This window comes from Aquarana catesbeiana, linkage group LG01 (genome assembly GCF_042186555.1).
Source record: "Aquarana catesbeiana isolate 2022-GZ linkage group LG01, ASM4218655v1, whole genome shotgun sequence".
NCBI lineage: Eukaryota > Metazoa > Chordata > Amphibia > Anura > Ranidae > Aquarana > Aquarana catesbeiana.
In genome coordinates, this window is record NC_133324.1 from 620,192,813 (window position 1) to 620,212,030 (window position 19,218).

A 19,218-nucleotide genomic window follows, 5' to 3' on the forward strand; every position below is an offset into this window, starting at 1 on the left:
TACATGCCGTGTTTAGCCGCGTTTGCGCTTAGAATAGTTTTTTAGTCAAAAAAACGCCTGTAAACGAAACTTGGCTAAACATGATTTACCGCATTTACAAGGCATTTGGTGTTTCAAATCCTCTGAACATCCATCCTGAATGTATTTTTTTGCTTTCCAAAAATTGCTTCTAAACTCAACTGCCTGGAAACGACTATAAACGAACCTGTGTACATGTACTGATAAGATAACATTGGGGAGAGTTCAGGGGCAGCTGAAAAAAAAAACGCCCAACTGCTCCTTAACATCTGTTTACTAGCAGCAGTGTACATGAGGCCTAATAGTTGTATGTCTCCCCGTTCAGTTAATTCAATAAGGATGATTTACTAAGGACCCATTCAGACCTTGATGCCCTAGTACGTTGTGTTCAGAGGCGGCTCTCTAATTAGGCAAATAAGACGGCCGCCTAAGGCCTCACACTCCCAGGGGCCTCGGGGCCGCTTAATATGCCTAACGCGTGTGTGGGAGTTGCAGAGAATTTCCCCCGGTCGGTGTCCCCGTCTTGCGTCCGGGGCCACAAATCGTTTTCCCCACCCAGGGGCGGACTGTCACTGACCACTACCCGAGGTCGGAGGGTCAGTGGGTTGCTACCATGTACTTCTTTCCTCCGGCTCCTCCCTCCTGCCATGCACCGCGAATCTCTGACTCCGGTACTGGCCCTACACACATCCCGAGTGGGGCCTCATGTCTAAGATTTGCCTAAGGCCTCACAAAGCCTAGAGCTGCCTCTGGTTGTGTTAATGCACGTTTTTTCACCCATTAACATGCGTTGTGTTAAGGAAGCCCATTCATGCGGGCTGGCAACACACCAACACATCCAAAAAATTCTGACATGCACCATTTTTGGCAACTCAGAGCACCACAATGTGTGGTAGTGCATAACAGGGTGTGGTGGATTGCTGTAACACTGCATTGATTTGGCTTGTTGGGGTGCCATTAAAAATGAATGGCACTGCAATGCAGGTCGGGTGCGTTTATTGGGCGTTGAAGTAACATGCATGTTAGCACAATGCACCGCACTGAAAAGGTGTGTGAATGGTCCCTTAAGAAGCTGAGAATTGTCACACTAAAATGTAAATACTCACTTCATTTATCCAATTGTGTGCAGATAAAATAGGTAAACAGGAATTTGCTTTTCACTGTGATTGGATAGCTGAAGTTAATATTCCCATAATTATTGAGTAAAAATCATCAATCTCATTTAGTAAATCAGCATCATTGCTTCTATTTGTCATGCATGAAAGTGATGGGAAACCCAGAATGTTTACCAAAACAAGAGGCAAAGGTACATTTTAAAATGGGGACAAATGTTTCTGTGACAACTATCTGAGGGGGAAATTCCCTTCACTTTGGAGAAATTTCCTCTCACTTCCTGTTGCGTCTCCAGGACAGGAACTGAAGGTAAATCTTCACAGTTAGACACAGATAGCAAGAAATAACCTGACAGGGATTTTATGGAAGAAATATCACCTTAACTTAAAAATCATTTGTGAACCCCACGGGGGACCAAGTGCATGAAACACTTGGTCCCATTCCGATCTGTGCTGTTGTTGCTCAGCTAGCAAGGTCAGCTGCTTGCTGCCCCCTTCCCCCAACCAAAAAATACAAGTCGGGGTATATTTATAGTAAAATAGTGCTAAAGGTACTCTGGCAGGTATATAGTTATATGTGCAGCGGGGCAAGGATGGGCATTAACGCCTGCATGACGTACATATGCGCCTATGGACAGCATAGATGTCTGTGCTGAAAGCGCAATCACTGTATGCTCCCAGCACAGGGATCAAGCTGTCAAAGACAACTCTCAGTCTGTACTAATGATCGGGAGTCAGCAGGACTCCCGATCATATCACCACAGTGACAGCCAATGACATTGGTCACATGATTAGGAAGGCCTTCAAACCCCTCCTGGCTTAATAGTCCAGATGACGGGATGCTGGAGTGAGCGAGCAGGAAGGGGTTAAAGGTAAAAATAAAGCTCTCCACATTTCCCCTACATATATTTACAGGATTGGGGATAGATACTTACAGTCCTTTAAAAACTATATCTGGAAATTCTCTAATAATACGACATTTCTGCTTCTGTTTATCTTCAAGAAAGTCTGTTAATTTTTTTACCTGAGGCATCTGCAAAAGAAAGCATTGTTAATATATATATATATATATATATATATATATAAATACGCAAATACAAGTACAAAGAAGACACATAAAGAAATAGCAGAAGGTCTATGTTTGCATATTGTATACTATATCCACTGCTTGTATTTATATGTTGTTTACAGTGCTGCCTAGCTCAAGCTGAAACTTTTGCACAAAGATGAATGAGCCTTTGCAGTGACTCATCCCTTATCGGATGTCTCTGCCCGAGGTTTTAATCAAAGTGTGAGAAAACGGAATCTACTGCCAGGCTGTCTACAGCTAACTCATTGGGTTCTGGCAGTCACTTGCCATGTATTAAATGTTTATATGTGAATCGATTATATACGTATAGAAAAATGAAACATTTAAAACGTCAATTTAAAAACGAATAGGTGTTAAAAAAAAAATGAAATTGTCTCCAAACCTTTGTAGATTCACTTATAATAGTTTTTCTTTTGAAGTAATAAAACCTATTATACATTATAGCCTCATTCAGTGTCAAACCTGCATTTATATAATTCGGAGGACTTTTCTAAATGCATATACAGTAAATGCGTGTAATGATTTTTTAATTGGCCATTCAAACTGTGCTTTTATGTGCATTCAGGTGAGTTCAGATTAGCTGTGTTTACTGATAATAGAATTCTGTATGTCTGATCTGAATAGACAACACTCCAAATGTGGCTAATCACATGCAAATGCATGTAAATGGGACTAAACATGTCTAAATGCAAAGTAGTTTTAAACCTCTGAAAGAAAAAATGAACAAAGCATATCATTCTATCATGTGTACTTGCCTCAATCTATAGCACTTAGTATGGTTCCTGTCTGCTCTCTCCTTTCTCTACTATCTGCATGAGTCACCTCTGACAGTTTATGCTGATGTCATAGCTCCCATCTGTCCCTGATTTGGAGCAATGTCCCTCTTTCCTCCTCATTTGTCTCTCATTTTGGTCTGATCTATATAGATGTATATAAAATGCACTGCTTATCTATCAAAACGTGTTTCCCTGCACTGCTAAACCTTTCACAGGTTTAGCAGTGCACAGGTTTCACTAAACCTTTCATTCAATTTCTAAATTGCTGCACTTGTAAATGTCAAAAGCCAATATAAAGGAATAATAGTGCTAAAAAAAGCACTTGTGGGTTTAACTAATCATTTTTTTATAATTCTCCTTTAAGAGGGCGTGACAGGGGGTGTGTCCTATGCATACATACTTTTGCTAATAGATGTCCCTCATTCCTTTCTCAAAAAGTTGGGCGGTATGTGATGCCAAGGCCCTGCCCCCCTCTCCTTTAGCACACAGCAGGTGATTGGCAGCCTCAGCTGTGCATATTTCCCTGTGAGACTGTGTAGAGGCGGGTGTGTCCATTCCCACCACCATTCCCACCACTCAGGTCTTAGAGTACACTCAGCTCTCCTCTCTGTGCTGTGCAGTGTGTGATATCAGATCCCTACCCTGTCCTGCCCTGTCTTCTAAAGCTCTACCTTTGAATGGCTGTAGAAAAGAGATGGCTGCAGATAAACAGGTACAACTTATGTAGGATGTGTTTCATCACTGTGTATCAGTCTATTCACTTCATTGGGTATATGTAAGGGTTTACAACCACTTTAAATTAGGTACATCTAAATGCAGGCATCTGGGAAGCACAGTAGACACGAATAGTACTAAGGTTTAGAGCAGTTTGCACCTATGGATGAATGAATCACATAGAATGGGAGCTGCTAACGTTCTGTTGCAGCTGACAGCCTAATGCAGGCCATACACGGTTGAATTTCGAACAAATTTTCTTTTCAAAATCAGAATGTTCGTTTTTTTTGTGATCCGATGATGCCATCATTGATTTTCAAAATTCGGCCGACCAAGCCTTCAATTTCACCATGTTGCTACAGAAAAGAATTTTTGTGGCCGGGAATCTTCTTTTCTCTCCATAAATTTTCTTTTCTTATTACATTTCTCGCATGATTCTCCCATCATTGATTAGAAAATCGTTCGTTTTTCAAAAAATTTCCAACATGCCCCATTCCTAAAATTTGATTGCTACACTAAAATCGGCCGTTGTTGCAGCCCACTAATGGTGCAAAATTCATATGAAAATTCTTTCATACGATTTTCGAAAGAAAATTCTTACGAAATTCGAACCGTGTATGGCCGGCATTAGGCCTCTGTTAGACTCAAATCCTAATCAGTGCTATCTGACCTGCCTGTGGACTACTGGAGTTCAGTAATCCAGCAGAAGAGAATTGGGCAGGACTGACAACAGTGCCACTGATTTCAATGCAGCAGAAGCATTGCGCTGTCAGCCAATAACAAGATGTCAGAAGATCACTGGGTTTCTGGCAATCAGCAAGCCATTTTCTGTACTTGATGCATTTTTTTAAAATGATAAAACATGGCAAATAGTGTATATAATTCAGAAATGTACTACATATGTTCTCAGACATACACTTTAAGGCCTAGTTCACACAGGGCCATTACATCCATGTCCTGTGCAGGGCTGTGCTTTACCGGCACGGGGATGCGCAGGTGTTGCGTGCATCCATGTGCTGATACACTATAGCTGTCTATTGGGAGGCAGCAGCTGCACAGACATAGCCGCTGTTCCCTATGTGACAACCGTGCGGGTGGATTCAGGGACCCACACAGATGTCAAATTGGGACACAGCAGCTGTGTCCATGCCGGTAGACCCATAGCTGTCTATTGGGGCGCTGCACGGACACAGCCGCTGCTCCCTATGTGACAACCATGCGGGTGGATTCAGGGACCCACACAGACGTCAAATTGGGACACAGCAGCTTTGTCCATGCTGGTAGACTCATAGCTGTCTATTGGGGCGCTGCACGGACACAGCCGCTGCTCCCTATGTGACAGCCGCGCGGGTGCATTCAGAGACCCACACCCACACAGATGTCATATTGTTCATGCAGACGCTGAGTCTCAATAGACATGAATGGGACTACCTGCATGGGTATGCAGCAACTTCTGTGCAGGTAAACACAGCCCTGCGCAGGACCCGGATGTAATCGCCCAATATGAACGAAGCCTACATGTGCAATAACAATGTTTAATTTCAAGAAGTTTTATAGCATACCCGTTCAGAAAAGCACTTGGCTTTATCTTCTGCAGCACAACATTCAGTAGAGATTTGATTGTATTGTATAGCAAAACCCAGAACAGCTGGTGGATAGAGTTCTGGATGTCTTTTTGCAATGTTGATGATATAGCTAAAATGTAAAGAAAAATAGGATTATTACAAATCCTGAATGACTGTACTAAGCATAATGCCACACAAACATATAGGGTCTTGGTTACTGGTTAGTACAGCAGTGCAAAGAGCAGTCAAGTAAGACTTTACTATGATCAAGTCGGTGATAGATGAATTCTAAAGTCACATAAAAATGCAAGAAGAGTAAATCCTGCTAGTCCGATTTACTAATGTATGAAGCAAAGCAAAGTGAGCTGAACCTGTTGTCCAGCCAAGTGCAGAAGCTCTATTTTTTTCCAAACTTCCCTGCATAGGTAATGTATGTTTGAAGAGCCGCTGATAAGGCAGTACAGCCAGTCCTCTTGTACTGGGCCCAGGCCCCATCAGTTCAAAAAGGGGGGCCCGGGCACCTGCTGAGAAGGACAGCCACCTGTACTGCCTTACTGCAGACACCGATCCTCTTCTGCAAGGGGATCAGTTCTAACATCCACATCCCCATCCTCCTGCTTTCTGGGCCCCCCGTGCGCACCTTTTCCCTGCAGCATTGCTGGCCTCGCGCCCTCTACCACCGATAGCTGCTGCGGGCACACAGGAGGATGATTCAGGATGGGGTAGGGGCCAGTAAAGATGTCATATAATGCAGTTTTTTTTTCCTTTTGTGATAAAGGTTTTACATAAATTAATAAAAGCTGACCATTGTAAGCACCCCTCTTAGTAGTAAACAATTTGTCTCAACTCTCTAACTGCTACTTTGTCTGGACAGCTTGGTCTATTAGGCTGGATTCACACCTATGCATTTTTAGTGCTTTTTGCATTTTGCAGATTTGCACTACAGAACCTTTTCTATAGGAAACCATTGGGTTGATTTACTAAAGGCAAATATACTCTGCACTACAAATACACTGCAAGTGCACTTGAAAGTGCACTTGGAAGTGCAGTCGCTGTAAATCTGAGGGGTAGATCTGAAACGAGGGGAAGCTCTGCTGATTGAATCATCCAATCATGTACAAGCAAAAATGCTGTGTTTTATTTTCCTTGCATGTCCCCATTGGATATACAGCGACTGTACTATCAAGTGCACCTGTAGAGCAAAGTGGATTTGCCTTTAGTAAATAAACCCTCATGCTATATGGGCTGTAGTGCAAATCTGCAAAATGCAAAAAGCACTAAAAATGTATAGGTGTGAATACAGACCTAAAGGAAGTTGAAAAATAATGGACTAAGCCTGTGTACACACATAAAGTTTTTCTTTCGCTCAACCCAGCAGGCTGAATGAAAAAAGACTGAGAAGTCACCGTACTAACTTAAGCAATGTTAGTGTGGCGATTTCCCCCGCTGTGCTATTGTGTTCTGACAGGGGGACTACCTCTCGGCCAGAACACACTAATCAGCACTGGCAGCCGTTGGCTGCCAGTGCTGATCAGATGCTGGTTTTCCAGCATGTCCCTTTGACAAAAGCCGGTTGTTAGACCAACTTCTGATGGAAGACAGCTGTACATGCTGACGACCTGTTGTTGAACCGGCAAATACAGGCCGATATTCGGCCCATGTGTACTTAGCTTCACTGGATGGATCATCAGGTGAAAAAAAAGGAAAAAATAAAGAAAAAAAAGGCAACTAATGAAGTCATCACATCTAAGAATTGGTGAGCTGAAATTAAATTTTTGTTTTTGTTTTTGGGTTTAATACCTCTTTAAGTTTGCATTTTGTTTTGTAAATGTCCCTACCTAGTAGTCATAAGTAGTACTGCACCACAATGAAAAATCATATTAAATAAGAAAAAAGGCCAGGACACAAACAATTTGCAGTCAGACAGACACTGTACTAACAACCTAAATTTTCATAGCTCTGCCCTCCTAATACATCAGCTATGCAGAGTGTCTAAAGCTGGGCATAGATAGATGGAAATTTGGCCTGTTCAGAAGGGACTGGCTGAATTCCAATTTGTGTGTGGACCTCCTTGTTCGAAAGAAGTCGATCGTTAGATTGACTTCTGTCGAATGGACACACTGGAAATAGTTTGTCGATCAGCAGCTGCAGCCAATCAGCTCCAGCTGCTGATCAGTGTATTCTGACAGTGAGATCCTCCAGCAGGGGGATTCCTCCATGCATCTTGCTTGTGTGGATGGAGGAATCTGCTAAGAAATTTTTTGTTCAGCTTGTGGCTGAATGAATTGAAAAAAAAAAACATCCATGCCCAGTTTGAATATAACCGTGCTGTCCAATAGTCTCAGTAATTCCCACAGATATGGTCAGACACACCTCCTATCCTTCTCTATAATAGAGGTCTGTGTGAGGACAACTGTGATGGTAGTTGTAGCTGTTACTCAGCTCAGCCCACACAGACCACTGTAATGTAAAGGTGGACAACCCTAGGAGAAAAGGTTTTTTTTAAAGAAAAAAAAACAACAAAAAAGAGCCACAAATCATAACATACATGGTTACATAAATCTAAAGAGATAAATAAAAAAGTATGAGATTTAAATTGGACGTTTAGGAAAATTGTACTAAAAATTTCCCTTTCTAGTGTCAAATCATGGCACCATACATATATAACAGGGATATACAATTAGCGGACCTCCAGCTGTTGCAGAACTACAAGTCCTATGAGGCATAGCAAGAATTTGACAGCCACAAGCATCACACCCAGAGGCAGAGGCATGATGGGACTTGTAGTTTTACAACAGCTGGAGGTCTGCTAATCGCATATCCCTGATATATAATTTGCTTCCTTGATAGGACAAAGATATTTTTAAGCATTTCCAAATAAAAGTTAGTGACAAATCATAACACGTGATGGGCAATTGGGCTTTTCCATTGGTAAATATAAAATATTAAAATAAACTCACTAAGAAAAGGCACGTTGTGGGTGCTCTGCATGTGCTTTGCAGGATTCTTCAATATTTGGTATCTTATATTCCTCAACTTGATATGCTCTATGGTCATGAAAGCACTTGATCCTCTCTGCCTCCTCTTTGCCACAACACTCTTTAGTCCAGGGGTAAATCTGGTCTAGGTCTTCTTCTTTGCAAACTATTTCATGATACAGTTCCATCTGCAGAGGCAAGAGACACACACAATTAAAGAAGGCAGTTTTAGCCCCTTTCATACAAAGGGTACAATCAAGTTTGCCTGATGGTCCAGTCACCCCTATGGACCGGCAGGTGTAAACGGACTTGTGTTTGTTTGAACCCGCCTACCCCTGGTTAAATTCGGTCCGCTAAAAAAAAAAAAAAAAAGGGGATCCGTCCTCCTCCATCTAGGCGGATTGGATTCAATGACAGTCAGGTGTAAATGGATAGCGGAGTCCATTTATTCCCAGCCACCCATAGAGCACAGCAGGCTCTGTCCGTGTTCACCCTGCATAAATTGAGTGGACACCGACCTGTCATCTGCCCGCGCTGCTCTGAAAGGGGTCTAACACACACAGGTGGTTGGGGATTTTTAAGGAAATGTGGCCCATGGCTGAGGGCTAATGTTAGGTGGGGAAGGGGGGCAATTGTTGTAATTTGACCCTGCAATGACTATAATGCCCCATACACACGGTCGGATTTTCTGACGGAAAATGTGCGATCGGAGCGTGTTGTCGGAAATTCCGACTGTGTGTGGGCTCCATCTGACTTTTTCCATCGGATTTTCCGACACACAAAGTTTGAGAGCAGGATATAAAATTTTCCGACAACAAAATCCGATTTCAAAATTTCCGATCGTGTGTACACAAATCCGATGCACAAAGTGCCACGCATGCTCAGAATAAATAAAGGGATGAAAGCTATTGGCTACTGCCCCGTTTATAGTCCCGACGTATGTGTTTTACATCACCGCGTTCAGAATGATCGGATTTTCCGACAACTTTGTGTGACCGTGTGTATGCAAGAAAAGTTTGAGCCAACATCCGTCGGAAAAAATCCTAGGATTTTGTTGTCGGAATGTCCGATCAATGTCCGACTGTGTGTACGGGGCATAAGAAAGCACATGTTGCAAGCCAACTCTAGGTGTAAAACAGTCAAGACTGTTGTTTAATAAGTGATTTCCACCACTCGTGCTTTAGGTATGGGTAGCTGAAGCCTCTAAAATACAGAAAATATGTTTTGGATCATTAAAGGGTGTAATGTCAGTATTAGTGGGTCAGTGCTTTTATATAAGGAACCCAATTTAGTATCACACTAAAAGTGACACTAGGCTCTGGTTTTAAAAATACTGTTCAAATATGCATTCTTAAAGCAAAACTTTACTCGTTTCAGGAAGGTCCCCTCTACTAACTTTCCCTCCCTCCTTCTTAGACATTTACTCAAAAAAATGTATTTAAAAAATTAAAAATTTTTGAATTTTTTTTTCTTAAATCCTGGCCTGGGCCAGGATGACTTAACGGGGCCTAATGCATAGGCAGGCAAGATAGCATGAAGTGCCTCCTGGGATATGTGAAATAGACATTCCAGGAGCATTTTGCAGAATTTTTACACATGCGCACATGTGCACAGTCTATTCTAGAAAACTGGTAGAAGCTAGCAGGAAAAATAAGAGGTTTGGGAACTCATGGCGAACGTTACAAGAATGCAGAAAAACACAGTAAGAAACTATTTAATTAAAAAAAAATTGATTATATCAATGATTTGTTGCTGCAGGGAGATGAGACAGATCTCTCAACCTTCATACTCAGAGAATGATCTGTACTCTATCCAAGTTTAGGCTTACACTTTAAAATAAGGTTAATATGTATCCCCGTTTTCAGGAGGCAGCCCCTATTTTGAAGGGTCTGTCCCTGGTAAAACAAACATCTCCAAAGTTGTCTTCAGCTGCCCAGTGGTGCAGTGGTGTCGCTAGCTCAAGGCTCTGGCGCTGTGACCACCTGACTTTTTTTTTTTTTATGTTTCACCATCTGCAGACATTGGCTTATTCAAACCTCAGGCACAGCGAATGTACAGAGCCGTGGCCCCTGGAAGCTCCTCCTCAACTCTGACACTGCCAAGGACTACCCCCTCACTGTGTCCTGTAATTGTATCTGAGATCTGGTAAGTGAACTTCGGGGCAGGGGTCTCTTGTGGTCTGTACTGGGGGAAGAGAGGTTTGTACTGCTGAGAAAAAGGTCTGCACTGGGGAGAGAGAGGTCTGTATTGGTGGGGAGTTCTATAATAAAAGGAACTTGGGGGGGATCCTTTATTTAGCGTGATTTACAGAAAAAGAGCTCTGTACTGGGAGGGATTTTTGGGGGAAAGATTTGTACTGGGGGGATTTAGGGGAGGATTTGTACTGGGGGGAATTTGTACTCAAAGGAGGGGGTCATTATTGGTTCTACTGTGTATATCGGCCTGTACGCTATGTATTCCTGACCCTTACACACTGTGCTATGCACTTTTAACCCCTGTGTGTTACATACTTTTGTTTCCTGCATTCTGCACCACTGCAACTTAAAAAGTTCTGCTGTTATATTATCATGTAAAGCTTGCTGGGAAAGTGCCAAGGAGAGCATACCGCTGGTTTTTTACAAATAGCTTCCTCTGGATGTTTTTCGCAGTTATCAACAGTCTCCATAATTTTTGCATGGACTCTCAGGTGTTCATCCAGTGAGCATTTTTCAAAATCCTGTGCCAGCATCACCAACAATCTGTAAGACATAGCAGCATAGTAAATACATATTTATTCTAATCATTGTGTTGCAACATATTTCTTTAAAATTTCGTTTTAAACAGGGATATGTCATGGAGCCACTAAGCTAAAGAGACCTTGTACACAAAGCCCTGAATTCTTTCTGACACTTTTTTCTAAGAATACCGGCAATGTCCACCATCATTCAGACACCAGTTACCCTCACCATATCAGAAGGCAGAGGCGTTGCTAGGGGGTGGCTATTGGGGCTATAGCCCCGAATCTGGGGCCCATAGCCCCGAGTCTCTCACTGGGGAAAGCGATGCCATCAGTGGCAGATGTGGGCGCCGTGCAGATAACTAACATCTCAGCCATTTTACTTTTGTTCTGCCACTGCACTGGTTTCTAGAGCCACCCAGGGTCTAGCAACCCATGATGTCACGTAACCTGAGTGACACAGTGGGAGCCCGAGGCAGTGGTGTCGCTGGGGGGGGTGGGGGCTGCCTTCCCTTCCTCTCTGTTTACATCCACACAGGAGGATCACGAGGGACACACCACTGTGTACAGTATATCCGTCAGCGCTGTTCTGAGGTCTGTACATTTTTCCTATACAGTATGTAGGTGGACATGTGCAGGGGACTATTGGAGGGGAGAGGGGAGCCTATACTGATGGGGGGTCTGCACTGAAGGGGGGTGTCTATAATGATGGGGGTCTGCACTGAGGAGGGTCTATACTGATGGGGGGGTCTGCACTGAGGGGGGGTGGCTGCACTGAGGGGGTGTCTATACTGATGGGGGAGGTCTATACTAAGGGAGGGGTGGTCTGTACTGAGGGGGGGTCTGTACTGATGGAGGGGGGTGGTCTGTACCATGCCCGCAGCCTCTGACATCTCTTGTACCATGCCCGCAGCCTCTGACATCCCATGTACCATGCCCGCAGCCTCTGACATTTCCTGTACCATGTCCGCAGCTTCTACATCACCTCTTGTGTATATATATATATATATATATATATATATATATATATACACACACACACACACACATTTTTATTATATACATGTGTATGCCCGCCCAAGCGTATGACTTTCTTTACTTCCATATCTTTAGTAGGCCTAGCAACGCCCCTGTCAGAAGGATAATAAGAATCACTAATGCCTGAAAATGGCTGCATCCAATTAATAATAAATAAAATATTTAGGAAATATTGCAATTTACATTTGTTTGTTCTGCTTACTGCATCCTGCTATAGCTTAATTATGTATGTTTTCATATACAGATTTACATACAATTGATGGAAACGTATTATGCATTTGTATTGTCTGGTACTTTTTGTATGTTTATGGGAGATGATTACACTATAGAAATGATTAATAATAATAATCCGATATCTATTTGCAAAAATAATAATCCTATATCCTATATAGCGCTGTCAATTTACGCAGCGCTTTACATATACATTTTACATTCACATCAGTCCTTGCCCTCAAGGAGCTTACAATCTAAGGTCCCTAACTCACATTCATATACTAGGGCCTATTTAGACAGAAGCCAATTAACCTACCGGCATGTCTTTGGAGTGTGGGAGGAAACCGGAGTACCCGGAGAAAACCCACGCAAGCACAGGGAGAACATGCAAACTCCAGACTGGTAGTGTCATGGTTGGGATTTGAACCAGCGACCCTTTTTACTGCTAGGCAAGAGTGCTACCCACTACACCACTGTGCCGCCCTATGTGTTTCTACTAGAACACTAACTCCTTCCTTGCCTACAATTTTTTTAGTTCAACCTTATTTAGACATACAATGTCAGGCAACAAAAGAGTAATGAGGAAGTGAAAAAAAAATCTGTTAGAAATCATCGCTTTTTCATTTCTCTTTGCATGATAATAATGACCAAGCCTTAAAGTATAACTAAAAGTAAAAGATTTACTTTAGTTTTTGACAGAATGGAGAGGGATTAAAACACCTGTGAGTTTTTATTGCTGTCTGTGCCCCCATTAGCGAGGTTCATCCACTATCTATCATGTTTACCGTTAGCACTGAAAGTGAAAGTAAAAGAAAATCTCAAATTTTGTAGTGGTAATAGAAGGGAAATCTTTCAATGGGGACGCTAGTTCTGATGGGCTAGGGGTCCCCAAGGGATTACCTTAATTTGGAGGAATTTCCTCTCACTTCCTGTTTTGGATATGGGACAGGAAGTGAAGGTAAATCTCCCCAATGGGGCACAGATGGCCAACAGGAGTTATAATCCTCACTCCCTCAATCCAAAATAAAGAAAAAAGTTTTGCCTGTAGTTTTACTTTAATATTTTGAAAGCAGTTTTATCTAGAAGTTTGCACTTCATGCAACTTTCAGAGTGTTTACAGAACAACAAAACATATTGTATAATTAGAATACTTACAATTTTTCAACAACTGGTTTTCCTACTGCCTTTATAATATCGTTAATTAGCCGTGTATGTTGTTCTAAAAAACAGATAAAAACATGTAATAAATAGGAAACACATAAGCACAGCAGTCACATAAAATGTAACTCCAGAACATTTCTTTTCATTAAAGTAGTGATATTCTACAAACGTGTGTCAGATCTTTATTGCTGTTGTGTCCTTGTTGGGCAGATTCACCCTCACTTCCTGTTTACATTATAGCTGTCACTAGACCAGAAGGTAAGGGGACACAGTTCAGTTAGGGGAACTTATAAAAGATGATTGATCTTTGTAAAATGAGGGATGTGCCATCTTGACAGCACAAAGCCAAAAGATAAAAATGGCAGATCAATATATTGCATTCCCAATTTTTACCTGTCCCTTCATCAATATTATGGACATAAAAACACAGATACAAATGATATATTCCCAGCGTTCATTATATAATCCCAGCACTCAGAGTTTCCCCCCATTCACAACCTCATCAGTGTCCATTCAATAATACATGTCCTTCTGAGTACAACTATTATACGTAAAAACACAGAGATTTGATTTTATTGAGGCATTAAGCTTTTATGTGTGCCCAACAGACCTTCTTTTCCTCAGTTATTAAAAGAAGAAACAGGTAGAAAAACACACAAACTTACTTAGCGTATGCGCATAAAAATTGCTGTTCTAAAAATTCTTGCTTACCATGATGTCGCTTTTGTAGGTGTCTTGACTCAGTTGCGATGGTGAAAATCAACAGACAAATCAGAGTGGCCCACTTCATGGTGGCAAATGTTTTTTGGAGGGTCCCTTGGAAGCCTAAATCAGCTAAGGGAAAGGCAGACATTTATACCATTTTTGCATCCTATTTAGAAATAATTAACCAGACTGGCTTTATAATTAATTTAAATTTGGCTCGTCTCTAGAACGCAAAGAATGGCAAAACACAATACTGAATCAGTTGTAAAGTGGGCTTGCATTGGCAACAAATTTTTTGAAAGACCTTGTAGATCAGTTATAATTTTACTGATGTCAGTGTTTGATGATTAGGCTGTGAAACTACGAACAAAAGGTTAAGCAAAGTGATCCTTGATTATGACAGTATCACAATCTGCGTCTGCAACCTGCATGGTTTCCAAATGCGTGTAAAGGTCAGTTATTGAGACACTAAAATATAGTACAGTGCCTTGCAAAAGTATTCACCCCCCTTGGCTTTTTACCTATTTTGTTACATTACAGCCTTTAGTTCAATGTTTTTTCAATCTGAATTATATGTGATGGCTCAGAACACAATAGTCTAAGTTGGTGAAGTAAAATTAGAAAAATATATACATAAAACTATTTTTCAGAAATAAAAAACTGATAATTGGCATGTGCGTATGTATTCACCCCCTTTGTTATGAAGCCCTAAAAAGCTCTGGTGCAACCAATTACCTTCAGAAGTCACATAATTAGTGAAATGATGTCCACCTGTGTGCAATCTAAGTGTCACATGATCTGTCATTACATATACACACCTTTTTGAAAGGCCCCAGAGGCTGCAACACCTAAGCAAGAGGCACCACTAACCAAACACTGCCATGAAGACTAAGGAACTCTCCAAGTCAGGAAAAATGTTGTTGAGAAGTACAAGTCAGGGTTAGGTTATAGAAAATATCCAAATCTAGGGATGGGCTATCTGTTCGAGTCGAACATGAGTTAGACTCGAACATTGGCTGTTAGCCTGTTCACCGAACAGCGAACAATTTGGGGTGTCCACGGCAAATTCGAAAAGCCGTGGAACACCCTTTAAAAGTCTATGGGAGAAATCTAAAGTGCTGATTTTAAAGGTTAATATGCAAGTTATTGTCATAAAAAGTGTTTGGGGACTCGGGTCCTGCCCCAGGGGACATGTATCAATGCAAAAATACGTTTTAAAAACGGCCGTTTTTTCGGGAGCAGTGATTTTAATAATGCTTAAAGTGAAATAATAAAAGTGAAATATTCCTTTAAATTTCATACCTGGGGGGTGTCTATATTATGTCTGTAAAGTAGCGCATATTTCCGTGTTTATAACAGTCCGAGAGCAAAATGACATTTCTAAAGGAAAAAAAAGTAATTTAAAAGTGCTAGAGCTAGTGCCGGCTATTAATGAATTGTTGGTCCCGACAAAACACATAAAAGTCATTGAAAGTCATTGAAAATAAAAAAAAAATGCGTGGGGGTCCCCCAAAATTCCATTACCAGGCCTTTCAGGTCTGGTATGGATATTAAGGGGAACTCCACTCCAAAATTTAAAAAAAAAATGGCGTGGGGTTCCCCCAAAAATCCACACCAGACCCTTATCCGAGCGTGCAACCTGGCAGGCCGCAGGAAAAGAGGGGGGATGAAAGAGCCCCACCCCCTCCTGAATCGTACCAGGCCACATGCCCAAAACATGGGGAGGATATCCCCATGTTGATGGGGACAAGGGCCTCATCCCCACAACCCTTGCCCAGTGGTTGTGGGGGTCTGCTGGCGGGGGGCTTATCGGAATCTGGAAGCCCCCTTTAAATAAGGGGACACCCAGATCCCGGCCTCCCCCCTATTTGAAATGGTAAGGGGTACATTGTACCCCTACCATTTCACAAAAAGAAAGTGTCAAAATGTTAAAAAACCACAGGAGACGACTTGGGACAAGTCCTTTATTAAAAATAAAAAAATAAAAAAGAGATTCCAGCGATGTAATCCAATAAATCCATGCTCCTACTCCAGCGATGTAATCCAATTCTCGATCTCCAGTGATGGATGATCTCCAGCGACTCCAGCGAGGAACGCGCACAGGATCCTGCCTCTGTTGGAGGCACCCAGCCAATGACACGGTGCCAGCTTGACAGCTCTTAAGTAGCTGAGGGTGGGGCCACCCATCACGTGACCCTGTCCCTCTCTGACAAGGGGAAACGCTAGGGTTTCCCATGGAGGCAGGATCCTGTGCGTGTTCCTCACTGGAGTCGCTGGAGATTATCCATCGCTGGAGATCAAGAATTGGATTACATCGCTGGAGTAGGAGCATGGATTTATTGGATTACATCGCTGGAATCTCTTTTTTATTTTTAATAAAGGACTTGTCCCAAGCCATCTCCTGTGGTTTTTTAACATTTTGACACTTTGTTTTTGTGAAATGGTAGGGGTACAATGTACCCCTTACCAATTCACATGGGGGGGGGCCGGGATCTGGGTGTCCCCTTTGTTAAAGGGGGCTTCCAGATTCCGATAAGCCCCCTGCCCGGAGACCCCCACAACCACCGGGCAAGGGTTGTGGGGATGAGGCCCTTGTCCGCATCAACATGGGGACATCCTCCCCATGTTGAGGGCATGTGGCCTGGTACAGTTCAGGGGGGGGAGGCACTCTCTCATCCCTCCCTCTTTTCCTGAGGCCTGCCAGGTTGCGTGCTCAGATAGGGGTCTGGTGTGGATTTTTGGGGGAACCCCACGCCATTTTTTTTTTATTTTTTGCCGTGGAGTTCCCCTTAAAATCCATACCAAACCTAAAGGATCTGGTATGGATTTTTTGGTGGAACTCTCCACCAGTTTTTTTTTAATTTTGGCGCGGAGTTCCCCTTACTGTCAATACTAGACCTGAAGGGCCTGGTAATGTAATTTTGGGGGACCCCCATGCATTTTTTTTTTTCAATGACTTTCAATGATTTTTATGTGTATTGTCGGACCTACAATTCATTAATAGCCAGCACTAGCGCTAGCACTTTTAAAGCGGGGTTCCACCCAAATTTTGAACAATATCTGTATGTATTCTCTTCCTTGCCTAGATGCTGACATGCCGTTTAAAAAAATTTAAATCCTCGTAATTACCTTTTATTTTTCTATTCTTCTTTGCACTTCCTGGTTCTCCTCCCGTGGGAGTAGGCGTGTTTCTAGCCTCTCCCAGACTCCTGGGAGCTAGTCTCAGGCTTCCCAGGATGCCACTGAGCATGTGCAGGAACGAGCGGTGAATGCTGGGAGCACAGCATTCATCACATCCAGGAAATAAATGCTTGTGGGCTTCAAATGCCCACAATGAAGATGGAAACCGCCTGCAGTGAATAATATAAGTTATTCTTTCCGACGAAATCTGACACAGGCGGACATATTATACACAATATGTGAGTATGTAATGCTGAGAAGAAAAGTTTGTGAATGAACTCAAAAAAAAAAAAACGATAGATAGGTGGACCCCCGCTTTAAATGACTTTTTTTCCTTTAGAAATGTCATTTTGCTCACGGACTGTTGTAAACAAGGGAAACATGCGCTACTTTACAGGCATACTATAGACACTCCCCAGGTACAAAATTTAAAGGAATATTTCACTTTTATTGTTTCACTTTAAGCATTATTAAAATCACTACTCCCGGAAAAAACGGCCGTTTTTAAAACTTTTTTTTGCATTGATACATGTCCCCTGGGGCAGGACCCGGGTCCCCAAACACTTTTTATGACAATAACTTGCATATTAACCTTTAAAATTAGCACTTTTGATTTTTCATGTTCGTGTCCCATAGACTTTGACGGTGTTCAAACAAATTTTTTGCCTGTTCGCATGTTCTGGATGCGAACCGAACAGGGGGGTGTTCAGCCCATCCCTATCCAAATTTTTGATGATCCGTAGGAAAGAACATGGCACAACAGCAAACCTGACAAGAGACGGCCGCACACCAAAACTCACAGACCGGGTAAGGAGGGCTTTAATCAGAGAGGCAGCACAGAGACCTAAGGTAACCCTGGAGCAGCTGCAGAGTTCCACAGCAGAGACTGGAGTATCTGTACATAGGACGACAATAAGCCGTACGCTCCCTAGTGTTGGGCTTTATGGCAGAGTGGCCAGAAGAAAGCCATTACTTTCAGCAAAAAACAAAATGGCACATTTTTAGTTGTTGAAAAGGCGTGTGGGAGACTCCCAAAATGTATGGCCATCAAAGAAAACGCTATGTCTGGCGCAAACCCAACACATCACATCCCCCAAAGAACACCATGCTCACAGTGAAACATGGTGGTGGCAGCATCATGCTGTGGGGATGTTTTTCAGCAGCCGAGGCTGGGAAACTGGTCAGAGTTGAGGGAACAATGGATGGTGCTAAATACAGGGATATTCTTGAGCAAAACCTGTACCACTCTGTGTGTAATTTGAGGCTAGGACAGAGGTTCACCTTCCAGCAGGACAATGACCCCAAACACACTGCTAATGCAACACTTGAGTGGTTTAAGGGGAAACATGTAAATGTGTTGGAATGGCCTAGTCAAAGCCCAGACCTCAATCCAAAAGAAAATCTGTGGTCAGACTTAAAGATTGCTGTTCACTAGGGCACACCATCCAACCTGAAGGAGCTGGAGCAGTTTTGCAATGTCGTGGCAAATGGTTCTTCAGGCAGCCCACCTGGCCACCTTGCGACCAGAACACCTCTTGTCCTCGAACGTCTGGAGATGCACCGGAGGGCTCTCCCGGATGGGATGCCCATCTCCAAATGACCCTGGAACCCTGGACCCTGGAACCATGGCAGGATGGTTGGCCCTGTGGGTATCAGCAGCCCCTCTGGTCACGTCTGTCTTGGTCCTCGCCTCATGGCGATCTCCCCTTTCTCCCCAGCAGACCAAAAATGGAGTCCTCTCTCCCCATCCACCAGAGCAGGCTGGCCTTTGTAGTGTCTGCCCTATAGAAGGCTATGGGGTCCGGTTGTGCTAGGAACTACATGTCCCACAATGGTTTGCAGTAGCTGGGTCCCTTTGTGATTGGCTCCCTTTCTCCTACCAATGGGGATGCAGGGGATGGCGCAAAATGGGCGGCTGTGTCCTCCCAGCGTTACACTGCAGAGTGGGAAGA

At 42.8% G+C, this 19,218-nt stretch overlaps 1 protein-coding gene across 1 annotated transcript in view; it reads right to left on the reverse strand.

The window, feature by feature from the left end:
- Nucleotides 1–14,249, reverse strand: part of LOC141108620 (albumin) — a 30,813-nt gene extending 16,564 nt beyond the window's left edge. The window contains exons 1-6 of the mRNA XM_073600399.1: nt 14,093–14,249; nt 13,376–13,439; nt 10,859–10,991; nt 8,236–8,441; nt 5,273–5,405; nt 2,066–2,163 (exon numbers count right to left, since the gene is read on the reverse strand). Coding sequence (XP_073456500.1) covers nt 2,066–2,163; nt 5,273–5,405; nt 8,236–8,441; nt 10,859–10,991; nt 13,376–13,439; nt 14,093–14,234 — 776 coding nt within the window. The 5' untranslated portion in view covers nt 14,235–14,249. The remainder of the gene's footprint in view (nt 1–2,065; nt 2,164–5,272; nt 5,406–8,235; nt 8,442–10,858; nt 10,992–13,375; nt 13,440–14,092) is intronic.
- Nucleotides 14,250–19,218: the final 4,969 nt, after the last annotated feature.